The 16,292-nt window shown below is 51.3% G+C and overlaps 1 protein-coding gene across 2 annotated transcripts in view; it reads right to left on the bottom strand.

The window, feature by feature from the left end:
• The window catches only part of INPP5D (inositol polyphosphate-5-phosphatase D), a 132,276-nt gene that overhangs the window by 4,148 nt on the left and 111,836 nt on the right, over positions 1-16,292 (bottom strand). The window contains exons 19-25 of one of the 2 annotated variants that reach the window (XM_033859532.2): positions 15,052-15,141; positions 12,486-12,599; positions 11,062-11,144; positions 9,866-9,953; positions 6,007-6,156; positions 4,805-4,901; positions 2,558-2,824 (exon numbers count right to left, since the gene is read on the bottom strand). In XM_033859532.2, the coding sequence (XP_033715423.1) occupies positions 2,558-2,824; positions 4,805-4,901; positions 6,007-6,156; positions 9,866-9,953; positions 11,062-11,144; positions 12,486-12,599; positions 15,052-15,141 (889 nt within the window). The remainder of the gene's footprint in view (positions 1-2,557; positions 2,825-4,804; positions 4,902-6,006; positions 6,157-9,865; positions 9,954-11,061; positions 11,145-12,485; positions 12,600-15,051; positions 15,142-16,292) is intronic. The other variant, XM_073807099.1, reaches the window with a different exon arrangement.

The following is a 16,292-nucleotide window of genomic DNA, read 5'->3' on the forward strand; positions in this document are numbered from 1 at the left end:
TTGCTCATTACTCTTTGGAAAGACCTGGAAGCAGTTATATAACCAGAAATGTTGGGGCCTTGAACAAAGACTTTGGAAGTCTGCCCCTCCCCCTTGGGCCAGCCTCTGCACCCCCTCTGGATCCTCAAAGACCTTTGCTATGAGTTAGCACAGGGAGGAAGGGGCAGGAGGATGAAAATGGCACTGACCGGAAGTTTCTGATGAAGAGGCAAGGAGAAAAGAAACATGTGTGGCTTGCCACCTGGAGCCCACGCTCAGTGAGGAGACAGGAGAGGTCTCGCCTCAGAGAATTAGGGACGGGGCCAGGAAGAGGACCCCAGGTGCAAGCATTTTGGTGATTGCAAAGCTCGCTGCCCCGGGAAAAGAGCAGGAGATGGGGCAAGTCTTCCCTCGAGGAGGGGGCTTCTGTCACTGTCAGAGAGGGGAAGGCTTGGCGGGGGCGGGGAGACTGGGGAAGACCACTTTTGAAAAGTCTTATCTCCCTGACCAAAGGTGAAAAGAAACCAGCTCCCATAGCAGCCACGGCTGTGGAGTGAGCGAACCCATCCCCAGGGCACAGGGTTGATTCCTGTGCCACAACGATTTCACTCCTCAGATTCCGGAGTCGGCTGTTTTCTAAAGGAGTGAAGTGTCGAGCAGGGTCTGAGAAGAGCCCTCTTTCTAACCATATGACTTCGGTCCAGGGTGACCAGTCGTCCCAGTTTTCCCAGAATTCAGGGGTTTCCTGGGATGAGGGATTCTTAGCGCAAAAAAGGAGACAGTCTTGGGCAAACTGGGACAGCTGGTCCCTTACTTTTTTATGGGGCAGTGATAGGAGGACTGGTGATACCCCCTCTTCCACAGCCTTTTCTCAGGCCCAGTGGGGGGGGTCAAGGGCAGCAAAGAGGGTGGCAGGCAGGCGTGGGAGCTGCCAGCTTCTTGCCTCTAATCGTCTCCTTGCTGAGAAGTGAGCTTAGAGCCCAGCCTGGGCCCCTTGCCTACACAGATGTCCCCATTCTGAAGCTGTCACCCGTGAAACCGGAGAAACAGCTCTCCTCCTTGTTCCAAGCTATATGCTCTGTTCCAGTTAGGAGGGTACACAGAGACATTAACTTTGGGAACTTAAAACATTTCACTTAAACGGTCCCCTTGTTCTTTGTAATTGTTTACGGCTCTATTTCCTGGGGTCGCCAAAGAGGTGACCTTTGCCAGAGAGGTGCCACAGGACCCGCCATACGTGGCTTTTGTCCTCATTTTTCCAGGAGAGGAAACTGAGGCTCCTTCTCCTTCCCCCAGGTTTCTTACGGAAAGACCAGGGTCCACAATATTATCAACAAATTGTGAAAACTGGAGGTACAGAGATAGACAAGGCTGAGCTCGGGGGCAGGCCCTGTCCTGTCCCCGCCTCCTCCTTCCCTCCGTCCCTTCCTCCTTCCATTTGTCCAGTGTTTTTTTTTTAAGAGAAAAAGCTTAAGAAAGAGAATTGTAAATGGCCCTTCAATCCAGAAGAAACTCCAGCCAGGCCAGGCGCGGGAGGGTTGGAAGTGGAGGGAGATGAGGGGAACAGTGCTTGACAACATGCCGTTCCCTGCCTCTTAGCACACGACGGAAAATGCCATGGGGAACATAGGACCTCAGAGAGGGGAAGACAGGCCCAGAGCCGCGCCCTGAAGTCATTATAAACAGTACAGGCAGCCCCCAAAGGAAGCTGATGCGAACGATATTTTGTTCATCTTCAATCACTGTTAATTAAGGTCTGCACTTTGAGTTTCCATCTGTCACCGTGTGGTTACTAGAAACTTGGGGGGCTCCCGATCCTGCGTTTGCACAAGGCGCGCATGCGTGGGTTTGCTTGCCCAAGGCGCGCATGCGTGGGTTTGCTTGCACAAGGCGCGCATGCGTGGGTTTGCTTGGTTAAGGCGGCGGCTCTGCGAGCTCCTCCCCGGCTCCGGGCCTCCAGGCACGTGATGCCTGGACCAGTTCTCGATGCAGGTCAGTTCCCTCTAACGGCTGGGTTTTCCCCGAAGTTTCATGGCCAAACCCCCTCCCTCTGCAGGCTGGCTGTTCTCCTCCCCTTCGGAATTCCTGGTTCCAGCTGCTGTTTTTTCAGATTGGCCTCAACAGGAGAGACAGGAGGGTTGCGCATGGGAACAGGAACCCTCGTGGTTAAGAAGAGAGAGGGGAACTCGGAGCTGGGGAGGGACTCATTCCTACGTGGAAATTCCCACCTCTGCTCTGCAGGGCCCTCCAGGGAGTGGGAGGTTGACGAGGGTTCACTACTTACAGAAACGTATTTTTCAATGAAGGTCGTTTTTACAGGAGTGTGTTTTTCTCAGGCACTATATTTAAACTTTTTAAATCCTGTTTTTAAAAAACCTTTCAGGTTTACACGAATAGGCTAAGAATCGGAGATTCTACAAGCATTTCTCGAGAGCCTACTGTGTTCTAGGCCCCGGGGATGAGTCAGTGACCAAAGTGGATGCACATCCCTGCTCTCACGCAGCTTCTATTCTAGGGCCAGATTTCCTGGTGGTGAAAACCTAGGGAAGGGAGAGACCTTGGTGAAGACGATGCTCACCTTGGCTCCTGCGTTCTGAGGCAGGGGCCCCGTGTTGCTGTCGATGATGAAAACTTCTTGGGTGATAGGGGCGGTTGGGAGGGCGGTGTCGGAGGGCTCTCCCCCCTTCCAGGCCCCAGGGAGGAGTCCTTGAGCGGCTGGTCGTAGCTCCAGGCGGTGGGCTGCTGATCGGGGGATGGGGTCTGCTTCATGTAGTTGAAGGCCCCCACGCCCATGTAGTTGGGGTTGATGATTTCAGTGATGCTGGAGCCACTGCATGGAGGGACCCTGCGGGGGAGACACACACAGGCACACCTCAGGGCTCCTCCAGGTCAGCACCAGCCTGAGGAGAGTGTCCTCTGATGCCCGCTCAGGCTCTCCTCAACGCCTTCACTTCTGGGGTGGTGGATTCATTCATTCATTCGTTCATTCATTCATACAACAAAATAGTTACTGAGTGCCTGGTAACACCAGGAACAATAGGAGGAAATATGGTTGTAAATGAGATAGCTACAGTCTCTGTTCTCGTGGAACCAACGTATGATGGGGAGACAAACAAAACAAGCTCCGTGCCTGAGAAACGAGATATTTATACACTGCTCAAGTCTGACTGACAGTAACAGAAGGAGCAGAGATAGACTAGGGTTGGGACCACCTGGGCGTAGGGTGGCCCGTGAGGGCCTCTCTGAGAAGGGAGGGAGGGAAGAAGCAGTAAGTGCAAAGGCCCTGCGGTATGAGGGGTTGACCTGTCCCAGCAACAGTCTGAAGGCCTGTGAGCAAGTGGGCAGAATGGAATGAGAGGCTGGCGTGGACGGCAGGGCTGAGTGACTATGGGGGTTGTTGGTGGTGGTAGGGTGTTGGTGGTAAATGGAGAGTTCCATCTGGGACAGCCGGCTTGCACGTCTGTGAGGCATCAGGATGGAGACAGCCATGCAGGTGTTTGGAAAGATGAGCATGGAGGTCACAGAGGTCAAGGCTGCAGCCTCGACTGTGGGGGAGTCAGCTAACAGCTGTCAAGGGGCTGGCCAGGCCTGGTGAGGTGACCCTGAGACACACACTGTGCTGCCTCTTGGTGACAGGAGTGTCGTCCTTCCTTGTAAGACGGCGCTCTCAGGAGAGCTAACTAGTAAGTAGAGTTCTGCATATATAGGTTGTAACACACGCTCCCCAGCTCCCATCTGGGAGCTCCCCAGGTTGTAACACACGCTCTCCAGCTCCCATCTGCTCAGCCAGCCTGTTTCTGAGCACATCCCACTCCCATCCATCGAGCCTGCTTCAGAAGTAAGTGTTAATTCTAATGCTGGTCCAATGGAAAATACTTTGTTAACCTACACTGATCCTGATTCTGGAGTCAAGCAGACATTTGAGAGCTGCAGTGCTTTCATCGAGGGGATTGTAGTAGGCGAAAAAGATTGAAAGGGATAGTTTCATGCCTAGGACTACCGTCAGAGGCTGGAGGGGGGTGGGAGTTGCTGTGCATGGGGTGGGGGGCTGGGGCAGGCGAGGGCTGGAGGGACAGGTAGTGGGGGCTGAAAGGAGGAGAGGAATAAGCTGGGCTTGGCGGTGGCTTTTGGGATTTCGCTCGGCTACCTGGCACAGCTTTGCACCCTCGGCAGGTAAACTGGTGTGGACACCATGACAAACCTCACTGGCTTGAACTTGAGACCGTATCAGTGAGCTGTGGTGACCCTGCTATTTGGGGACTGCTGTCCCCCTCGTAATCCAGGCTTTGATGTCCAGATTCTTCCCAGCTCGGTCTCTGCCCAAAGCAGCCTGCACGCACTTCCCCACAATGCTTTTCCGCCTTAGTCACAGGGTGGGGCTTTTAGCCCTGGAGCCGTGGCTGCTCATATCCCTGGTCCTCAGGAAATACTGCAGCTGTTCCATGCGCCCATCTCTGGGGCTGCTGCCTCCTGGACTGGGCATCTTCCTAGTAGGATGTACCTTCCTAAGGCAGGGACTCCTCCTAATTTGCCTTGGTTTCTCTAGAACCTGACACCTGGAAGTGCTCAGCCAGTGTTTGTTGAACTGAACCGAACTCTGCAGCACAGAAGAGCCTCCCTGGCCTTGTTGCAGTCACACCAGGGGTTTGTGGTTAGAAGCCTCGGAGCTGGAAGCATGACAGGCTTTTCGTGGCCAGCGCTGTCTTTCCCTCTGGGTCCTTGCTTTCTCTCTGCTCCAGTTCCCCACTCCCAGTCCCGGGTCTGCAAAGCCACGCTAGCTTGCAGTGAAGCCCTGGCAACACCCCCCCCCACCTCCCCCCTCTACCTGTTGGCAGGTTCCCACTGCTTCATGGGGTCCTGGCTGGTGAGGCTCTTCAGAGACTTGGGTACACTGGACTCATCCCGCTCTGTCTTCACAAAGTCTGCAAGAAAAGGGCCAGGAAAGAGCATGTGAGAGCATGCAAGGGCCCAGCTCCCAGGGTTTGGGCCAGGATGGCAGAGAGGTTTCCGCTGGCAAGCAGAAGCTGGAAGGTGAATAATGGCTGCCTGGGGGCAAATTCTGAGACCTTGTGTGAGTTCGGTGATGGATTAGTTATGCCTGCATGCCTCCAGAGGGAGGAGAGTTGGCACGTGTGACCCAGAGTTGTCATTTCATGCAGCATTTCCAACTTGTTGGTGTCAGCAAGGGATAAACAGACAAATATGTCTTGGCAGATCTAAATAAAAGAAACAAGAGCATTTGGTGCCCAAAGCCAACCTGTTCACGAGCTTAATGGGGAACTGGGACCCCGTCTTCATATCTGACTCTGGCTATGGTTGCAGGGGTGCCAAGTCCCCCCTTCAGGTCTACATCCTGCTAGAGAAAGGAGCCCCCAGAGGGCAGAGGAGGAGCCCCATCCAAGGGAGGCAGCACCCATGATGGCCCAGGGCCTTCCCATGAGCAGGGGGTGTCAGACCGTCCCACATCTTGCTGTCTCACTGTTTGTGTGAGAGGCCCCCGTCACGTTTACGGATTTGCGTGAGTGAACCTGCACTTTCCCCTTGGGCCAGCCACTTACTCGGTGTGTGACCTTCGGCCAGTCACTTAACCTCTCTGTGCCTCAGTTTCCTCATCTACCGAACAAGGGTAGCACCTGGCTCTCAGAGCTATGGTGAGAGATAAATGAGACAACGTTTATAAGTTGATCATTTCATAGATCAAGTAGAAAATTAAAGCCCGACGCATTTTAGGCATCGTGATTTGAGTGCTTTTGAGCAAGAAGTAAAGCAAAGAGGAGAAGGAAAAAATGACCTCTTGCCTGTGTGAAAAGGAAGAAAGACTGGGGCCAGGCAAGGGTGATTGTGGCTGTGAGGTGTTGCGGTTCTGTAGGGAAATTCTCGAACCTGCTAAGGGTTGGGCCAGATTGCCTCTGAGATCCCCTCCGATGCTGCATTTCTGTCTGAGGCCACAGCAGAGAGACTATTCCGTTCCCGTCCCCGACCCAGCAGCACTGAAGAGGGAGCAGGGGAGGGGTCGTGCCCACTTACCATAGAGCTTCTCCCTCTTCTTGCCTTGGGAGGTCTGCAGCTTAATCTCCCCCCGGAAGTGACCCATCATCTCTCCGTGGTGGGTGAGAGGCGTGTAGATGGGGAGCTGAGTTTCCGTGGCCTCTAACCGTAGAGCAATGCAGCCCTCGCCTGGGGAGGTGGGGAGACAGTAGTCATGTCAAGACACCGCCCCCCCCAACCCAGCCCTGCCGTTTCACCGGAGAAACACCATGCATTTGGCCTGGAGAGTTAGCTCTCCCGCCCAGAGATGATCCTTTGCGACAATGGCCAAGGCAGGGATTATGAAACAAAACTTTCAGAACAACTCCTCAGCAATTGGGGAAAACATCTCAAACCTTACAGCAAAATGAACTCCACGCAGATTAGTGGATATAAAATAAAGTAAATCATAGAAAATCCGGCAGAAAACCAGAATTAAGTACTAATCTGATTGCTGGAAGGAATAACTTCCCAAGGTTTGAAGCAGTGTGAGAAATGACAAAACAACACTGACAGATAGGATAGAAAAGTTTAAAACTTCTGCACAGAGAAAAAACAAAAAGGCAAAGAGGACTGAGTGGGAACATTAGTTGCAGCCAGCTTCACACAGAGGGTATTTTATCTGCACTCCTCAAAATGAAATCTCCAGCAGACAAATGGGCAGATAACCCCACAGACATTTTCCACAGAAAGAAGCGTAGATGGTTGATTTCAGTACATGGAAACTAGTTCAGTCTGCTGAGCCATCACAAATGCAAATTAAGGCAGCAGTAAGAGACTCTCCCACAGACATGAAATGAACAAAAGCAGAAGCAAAGGATACCCAGTACCAGCAAGGATCTGGGGAAACCTGTACACGGGGATGTGGCAAGGTCCACAAGGCAAGACAGAGCCTTCACAGCCATCAGCTGGGTGCCGAGCACCAACAACCGCACACATATGTATACCCTTTAGCCAGCAGACACGGGAACTTGCCCTAAAGAGACCACCCAAAAGAATAACAAATGTAACCAAAGGAAAATAAAGGGTGTCCACAACGAAGAAAAGAGAACCCTCCTCCACTGTTGGTGGGAATGTAAATGGGTGCAGCCGCTAGGGAAAACAGGATGGAGGTTCCTTAAAAAAACTAAAAAGAGGTGCCATGTGATCCAGCAGTCCCACTCCTGGGCATATATCCGGAGAAAACGCTAATTCGAAAAGATACATGCACGCAAATGTTCACAGCAGCACTATTTACAATAGCCAGGACATGGAAGCAACCTAGATGGCCGTGGACAGACGAATGGATAAAGATGTGGTATACGTGCACAGTGGAATACTACTGAGCCATAAAAAAAGAAATAATGCCATTTGCAGCAACAAGGACGGACCTAGAGATTATCATACTGAGTGAAGTCAGAGACAAATATCATACGGTATCACTTATAACTTATATGTGGAATCTAAAAGATGATACAAATGAACTTACTTACGAAACAGCAATAGACTCACAAAGGAAACAAACTTATGCTTACCAAAGGGGAAAAGGGGTGGGGGAGGGATAAATTAGGAGTTTGGGATTAGCAGATGTAAACTATTGATACTATATATAAAATGGATAAACAGCAAGGTCCTACTGAATAGCACAGGGAACTATATTCAATATCCTATAATAAACCATAATGGAAAACAATATGAAAAAGAATATATATATATATATATATACACACACACACACACATATAAAACGGAATCACTTTGCTATACATCAGAAACTAACTCATTGTAAATCAACTATACCTCAAAAAAAAATAAAAACGTCCACAAAGAGATCCACCTCAGCATTGTTGATAACACTGACAAAAATAATTTGCAGAGCCTCAGTAGTCGTAGTAAGGAGCACTTTAAAAACCGAGGATATAGTAAATCCGTGGAATATTATGACGCCATTAAAAGCAACCGTCATGAAGGCTGGGTCGGAGGATCATGGGAAATGTGTATCATCTAATACCAGGTGAGGAAAGCAGAACATAAATGGTGTCTCTGTGATAATTATTCATATAGAAATCTATGTGTGCCTGTGGATGAACACGGGAGTGGAAAAGCAAAATAAAAATGATTGCTGTAGCAAGGAATGAGATGGCTGGATGATTTTTTTCCTAGCTATTAGTATGATATGCTGTTTGTCAGTATGAATACCAAGAGGAGGAGACCAAGGAGAACGCCAGTGTTTGAAAAGAAAATGGAACCGTCAGACCTGTGTTCCCGTTTCCTGCCAGCAAACCTCCCGACACCCTGGCACCCACGTGGATCCTCTCTCTTTGCTCCATCACAGTCCTCGGGCTCTGCCCGCCCCTGCCCTGGTGCAGGGACCCTCTTCCCAGTGCTGCACTGGGAGGGAGTGGAGGGCACGATTCTGGAGCTGGGCTGCCTAGGTTCAAGTCCAAGGTCACAGAGCAGCTTGTCAAACTCACTCAGTGGCTGTGTGACCTTGGACAAGTCACTTCATTTTCCCACCTCTGCAATGAGGGTGGTGACGGAACGTACATCCAGAGCCTGCACCGTGGGTGACAGACACACCTGGGCACCCTTCCTGTCTGTAGCCTCTTTCTGCTTCCTGGCTTCCATTGATCAGCATTAACCCCCCTCAAATTCCTTCCATTGAAAACAAACACCCTCCCTGGACCCAGCTGCACATCCTGGTCTCTCATGCCCTCGGCCTCCCCACCCCCGCTCACTCCCTCGCCGTGCACACGGCTCTCCCAAGCCCACAAGTCCCCAAGTCCCTCTGTCTGCAGGACACTGGGCTTTATTTGGTTGGATCCCTCGGCCACATTTGCTATCACAACCATGTCGTCTTGAACAGCTCTGACCGCGTCCCCGACCCCAGTCTTTGGCGTTCCTCCCACTTCTCTGGCTGAACCGTTTTAGTCTCCTTTGCCTGCTACTCACCACAGCCAGTCCAGTTCAGGAAACGGAAACATTAACCCCAGCAACTCAAACCACAGGTTCAGGGCCATGCTCGACCCTATTCCCCCGATTCCCGTGGTCAAACAATTTCCCTTCTCAGTACCTCTCAATTTTAACCTGTCTCTCCATTTTTTTTTTTTTTTTTAACCATCGCTACTTTCATCCTGGCTCCCTCATCTCTCGTGATGATCGCTGCAAACGCATATTCCTAAGACGCAAAGCTGACCATGTTGCCATCTGGCCTGACTCTTCTGCGGCTCCCTTCCGTCCCCAGGATACGATATCTACCCCTAGCCTGTCTTGTATGGGTCTGGCTCCAGACTCTCTTTGCCTACCTGTCCCCTCACTCCACACTCTAGCTGCGCTGAATGTACCAAGTGCAAGGGCAAACCTGGAGCCACGGACAGGCTGAAGATTTTACAGAAGATGGTGTCTCTCTAGGAGGACCGTTACCGGGGCCACAGGCGTTCTCAAGCCTGCCTGGTCTGGGCACTGAGCAATGCCGGGAAGACCTGGGTTCAAATTAGGACTCAGCCGGTTACAACCTGTGTGACTTGGGCAAGTCACTTCACCTTTCTGAGCCTCACTTTACTTATCGACTAACTGAGAGAACAGTATCTGCTTCACAAGGTCATGTCAGGATCAATCAAGTAATACATGCAAGCACCTAGCACGGAATCTGACACAGGAAAGGCTCCATAGGTGGGAGGTGTTGTGGCGGCCCGCTGTCAGTCCCAGGAGCCTGATGGGGTCAGAAGGATAGCTTTCCAGTATCTGTCCCTCTGGCAGCACAGGGATGGGGAACAGAGCAGCCGGTGGGCTTTTGTGAAGGAGATACCACTGCTTCCCTTACATCAGAGGCCTCGATCAGCAGGTGTGACACCTGCAGCCCCTGTCCTGGAACCCTTACCGTAGGATTCGTCACTGTCAGAGGACTTAATGCTTATCAGGATGTGCTGGTCCAGCAGGTACTCGGGGTCAGAGATGATGGGCTTCAGCTGCAGAGAGAAGGGCACAGGATTAACTTGGACAGGTGGGGGACAGGTGGGTGAGGGTTGCCAGCCCAGAGGAGGGGAATGCATGGGAAAAAGGACTGTAGACGTTCTTTTTAAACAAATTCGAATCCCTGATTTTCTTGCCCCTAGAGAGCAGGAAGGAACCCATGTGTCCACCCTGCACAGCAAGGCGGGCTTAACCCCGTCACACTGCGCCCCGGCCCCGGGGAGAGGGCCTGGCTCCAAACATGCCTCACCCCCCTGCCTCCCTGCCCTTCCTCTGCCCACCCCAGGTCCAAGGGGGATGCGGCCGGGCCGATACACAGACTCTGGTGGGACCAGGAGCCAGGTCTGAACGCACCCCACTCCCTGCCCCCCAGCAGGGTACAGCCCTCTCCTCGGCCCCCTCCCGGGGTGGAGCTGCATTGAAGGGGGCACCATGGGGCCTGCCCTCCATCTGGGCAGGAGGAGGCCTGTGTCCACCTGCAGCGGAGCCCCTCGCGTGGGCCTGGACTGTCCTGTGGGTTGTTGGAGGGTGACTCCGCGAGGGACAGACACACATCCTGGATTCACTCCTACATGCTGGCTACAGCTTGTGACCTTCTCACACCTTAAGCCTTCCTCGTGCAGACCCCAACACAGTAAGGCCTAATGAAAAGGTCCCAGGCTGCCCCTTTCCTTTCCATCCACAGATACCAAGACACCCCTTGTGCAGGCCTCTGGGTGCATGCTGACTGACAGGATGGACTCTATCTCCATTCAGAAAGTTCCAGAACATCAGTGCAGCCGCGTGACCATGAACAAGCCTCTGTGGGATCTGCTTCCGGTCCTTTCTCTGTAAAGTCACCTGGTCAGATGAGGCACCCTCCAGATCCCGTCCACAATCCATCAGGGGAATCGAAATTCATTTACGAATATTGGGGCCACTAGGCTCAGGCCCATGTTTAACCACTGCTGGGAAGGGCGTCATAAGCTGCCTTGAAAGAGAGGCAGCCTCTCCTGCATTTGGCCCGTGGGATTCCCACCCCCTCTGGTCAGGCCCGGCCAGAGCTCCGCCACTGGCCAGCAACGCTGGCTGACGAACGTAAAATCCTCCCTGTTCTTGAATTACCTTTGGAAGGGTCTCGCCAAACTTCACTACCAACTCCCCTTCACTTCCTTCTTCATTTTCTCCTTCCTGACTCTTGACGAAACCTGTCCGAGGATAAGAAGGCTGGCTTTCAGAAAACAGCACAAGAACCGGACAGAGAAGACTCCTTGGGTTGTCCCACCAGGACCAGTGAAGAGACCCTCCTTCTTCTTGTATCTGCAGGGGCCGCAGCACCGTCTAGGAGTCAGGCTTGTCGGGGATTTTGTTTTGGTGCACGGGATGGTCATTTGCCAACAGGGTCTAATTATTTTTAGGAGACTCAGAGATTCCCCTCCTTTTTGGCTCCACTTTGCAACAAACCAGGCAACAAAGAAATCATCACATCACAGGCAAGGAGATTAGGAAACATGATGGTTCCTCCCACTCAAGATAGCAGCCTTTTGAAATGCTAATTTAAGCTTCCTAATATGCTGTTTCCATAGAAATGTATGCAAATGCCTTGATATTTTATTAAAAACACCCGCACAAAAATCCTCATCATTTTTGGAAGTGCTCTGCCCTTGCTGGGTGAACTGGGACCTGGAGACTTCCTGGAGAAGGCGGATCTGTCACCAGCCCAGGCTGGGTCTGAGGAGGAATGAGGGCGGGGCAACACTGCAGCTGGTGGCACAGGTGGTCCTGTTCCCAATTTCTGGAAGCATCTGTCATCCCGTCACAAAATGCCTCCTTCTGTGGCGTTGGTTTGCCAGCCTCTCCCCCCACCCCCCAGCCCCCGACCATCTCAGCAAGGAGAGCTAGAAACCACACAGGTGCCCTCACCGTGGGACAGCTTTAGACAATATGCCTAGAAATGTCACCTAGAAAGGGTGTTTCCTAAACAGTTTGTGTGAACTGCTGCTGGCTGTTGGGCGGCCGTCCATCTCTAGTTTGCTTTTGGATGCTCAGACCACCTGAGAAAGATGCCTGTGATGTAGCAAAGAGCAGAGGACCCCGGGGCAAGAACAAGCGATTACCAGCAGCCGCTCTGGCCCCAGCACTGGCTTCCACAAGCTCTGGACCTTTGCGCAAGACCCTCTGGTTGAGTTGGAGCCCCGGCTTGGAGGACCCTCGAGTGGGCTAAACTCTGCCCGGAGGGGCAAGGAGAGGGTCCAGCTGCCCAGCTGTCTACAAGGGGCCGAGGGGTCTGTGCACCAGTGACTGACCCGTCCCTGGGGCTGGAGCAGCAGTATCGCGGGATACTGGGGGTCCCTGTAGTAACTGGGTGTCTCCTTGTACCGTCCACCTGCACCTGCAGCCCCACTCTGTGACACCCCCCCCCCCCCCCGCCCCGCTTTGAGGCTGATCCGTAGTCTTTCCCAGAGAGCGGAGAAAGGCACCATCAATGACAAGGCTTTTGTGGAAGAGCCGTGCCTGTCCCCCTAAGAGGCATTTCAGCAAGCACGTACTCTCCAAGCAGCTCGAGTGGAACTCCAGGTAGAATTTGGTCTGGGATTTGGTCTTCAGTGTGGCGTAGCACCTGAGAAACTCAATCTGCCCTTGGCTGTCGACAGTCCCGGGGCCTGGAACAGGTGAGAACAGAGATTCGGTTCCACAACGTGTCTGGAGATGGAGTGTTTCAAACCAGCCCCCGGACACCGAGCTCCTTCCTAGGGTCCAGGGAAGTTGAGAGTCTAAGTGGAAGGAGAGGTTTCTCCTGAAATCCCACCACCCACACCAAGCATCCCCGATGATGGTAACAGCCTCTCTGACGAATCAAAGCTGGTGCAGAGCAGAGCGGGAAGAGTTCTACGCTCAGCTTTGCCACTAAAGTTGTATGGCCTTGGGCAGCGCCCTCAATGCCTCAGCCTCCCCATGGGTTCTTGCAAAGAGAGCTTGTGTACTGACTGCTCAGGCGCCTGACACCCAAATCTGTCTCATTTCTTTTTTTTTTTTTTTGCCCATTTTTATTTATTTTTTTACATCTTTATTGGAGTATAATTGCTTTACAATGGTGTGTTAGTTTCTGCTTTATAACAAAGTGAATCAGTTATACATATACGTATGTTCCCATATAATCTGTCTCATTTCTAAGTTCACGTAGTGAGGGATGCCTGTCCCCCTTCCTCGGGCAAAGTTACCCCTGCTGCTTACTCTGAGCTCCTTCTGTTTACCTGTACCCAGGTAACTTGCAGGTATGCTCTTCATTTAGATGATGCTTTTGCAAGTGTCCTTAGGCTGGCTTTGAACAGTGTTCTGTCCCTCCATATAAATTCTGAGCCACCAGAGAGCAGGGACACACATTCCCTTCCTCTATCCCTCCCATCCTTCCTGCTTTCCTTTCTTTTTCTTCTTCCCTTTATTGAAGACAAACTGACAAATATAATTGTGTATACTTAAAGTGTACAACGCGATGACTTGATATACATATACACTCCGAAATGATTATCAAGATCAAGATAACTAACACATCCGTCACCTCATATAATTAACTGTGTGGTAAGAACGCTTAGGATCTACTCAGCAGATTTTAAGTGTACAATGCCGTATCATTACCTATGGTCACACCAAGCTGAATTTTAGATCCCTGGAAATTACTCATACTATAACTGGAAATTTGTACCCTTTGACTTACATCTCCTCCCCGCAACCCCACCAGCTCCTGGCAACCATCATTGTACTCTCTGAATGAAGCTGGCTTTTTTTTTTTTTTTTAAAAAAAAGATTCCACGTATAAGTGATACTATATATGTATCTTGTACTTGTTTTTCTGTCTGGCTTATTTCACTTAGTCTTCCTTTCTTTTTTTAACTCCCCAGCACCAAGGCCAGGCTCTGCTTGGGTAGACGTTCAACCAACGCTCAATCCCGGCAATCGGTGTTTGTGAGCATCTGCTGTGTGCCGAGTCCCAGTGGAGGGAGGGCAAGCCTCACTCTGGGGATGTGATGAGGGTCCTCATCAAGGCTGTGATGCATAGGCTGCCCCACCAACGCTGTAGGAACTCAGAGACAGGAGAGATGGGTGGGGATTGGAGAAGAGGTGGAAGGTTCTGGAAAGGCACAGTGACCCGAGCTAGGAAAGAGGCAGGATGGTGGGTCAAGGCTTGTATTGAGAGTGGAGGTCACACTGCTGGGGCCATGGATGTTAGACCCAACAGCCTGTGGGCAAGAGTGTCCCAGAAGACAGGGTTCCAGCCTCACCTACACCCCTCAGGGCACCAAGGACACAGAGGAATACAGGCTTTTCCAACCTGTATTGGGCCCTGCACTCAGCCCTCCTAAGTGATGTCTGCTGACCACGGAAGTGGGGGGTGGGCAGAGGAGGTGACAACATGGCTCCCCGGTCACCCAGACCCAGGGCTGGACGTGCCACAGACAACACCCAGACCCCTGCCGGGACAAGGCTGGCCTGGCTACCAGGGCCGAGCTGGATTGCTTGAAAAATTACCTGCAAATCTATGGAGTATTATTAACTCTGATGTTTCCCCAAACTCAGTCACCCGCATCCTATCTTCACAATTTTTACCGCCTACCACGCACATGCACTAAGATTGACTTAACGTTTTCTTTAAATAGACTCGCTTTTAAAACTTAAATAATCGTATTTAAATAAAAAGGTATATCATAAGACTAAATGGAAAACCAGTGTTTCTTGCCTTACACAGAAGAGTCATATTTAAGACGTATTAAAATAAATGCCTTACTAATAACTGTTCATCCATGTCCCACCCGGAATTGTCTTTGGTGGCACACGTGCCGCAACCTTGGAAAACACTCATTTCCCCAACTTTAAAGACTGTATTAACACTGAAGCTTAAAAAAAGCTGGCATATTTGCCAAAGACAGCAAGAACATGCTCTGGACTGAAATCATGATGTGGTTTGGACGTGAAGGGACCCGATGGATGGACTGTGGACTTGCCTGGAAGGATAAACCTTTATCTAACACAGACGACTGATTGCTGCAACCAGAAGATGAGCACCCAGGCCTTCTGTCCGCATGGAGAACAGAGGGATGGACACCACCCACCGCTTACCGTTCTTGGAGACAAACTGGGAGGTGACTCCTGCCTCAAATGTGGCAAAAACAGGGCTGTGGTCACTTGTCATGATGTCACTGGTGCTGCCTGCAGGGGAGGGAAGGAATTTCTGAGCAGGGAAGGAGAAACCCTTCTGGTCAAGCCAAGGATGGCAAACGCATGGCAGAAATCAACTTGCACTTATGGAAGCCTCCAGAAGTGTCATGGTTTTGTACCTGTTGCTCCATTGACCTTCCATAACCACGCTTGAAAGTAGTGAAAGCGTGGGACCTGTCTCCTCCATGGCTAACTGTGGCTGTAGTAGTTTTTCCTAAAGACTTGTGAGTTTTTAAATATATAGATCACTGCGCGTATGAACTGTGGAGCTTTTTCTGGTCTCAGCATTTTGTTGTATTGATGAAGCACTCACAGCCCAGAGTGGGATGGGCATTTAGGGTCACTGAGCCCATCGGTGAGAAGTGGCACCTTCCACTGAAGGTGCCATTTCAGGAGAGAGTAGAAGGTGATAAAGTGCAGACGCTGAGTGCAGACGATGTTTTTAAGGAGCTTCGCGCTTAGATGAGAAGGGAAGGCAGCAGAGCATGTTTGGAGGGGTTAAGAGAAAGAGCAGAGGTCTAGGAATCCTGAGTACCATGTGCTTTTGATATGTCATGTGGAAATGTCTGGCTGGGTACTCAGGGCTGGAGATCTATCTTCAGATTTGGAGTCATGATGTTAGGTGGAAGCAGAGGCCTAGAGGACGTTTTGGCCCCGCCGGGAAGACATGAAGGATGACAAAAGATGAGGATGAAACTCCAGGACACACCTAGCATCAGTGGGCAAAGGAGACACGGCACAGGAGACCGAGAAGGCAATAAACATATATAAGTCCTTCCCAATAAAGCCTTTACAAATCGGCAAAGAAAAAATAAACATACCACTCCTCTACCAACCAAAGGATGTGGGCAGAAAATTCACAAGAGAAATATAGATGGCCAATAAACAGGAAAAAATAATTGCTCGCTTGCAAACAACCATCAAAAGACAACTTAAAACAACAGTGAGATGGATGGAGAAAGAGAATGAGAAGAAGAAAGACAGTGGGATGCTGGGACTGGGGACAGTGGGATGCTGGGACTGGGGACAGTGGAGGTGCTGGGACTGGGGACAGTGGGGATGCTGGGACTGGGGACAGTGGAAGTGCTGGGACTGGGGACAGTGAAGGTGCTGGGACTGGGGACAGTGGGGATGCTGGGACT

This window comes from Tursiops truncatus, chromosome 7, assembly GCF_011762595.2.
Source record: "Tursiops truncatus isolate mTurTru1 chromosome 7, mTurTru1.mat.Y, whole genome shotgun sequence".
NCBI lineage: Eukaryota > Metazoa > Chordata > Mammalia > Artiodactyla > Delphinidae > Tursiops > Tursiops truncatus.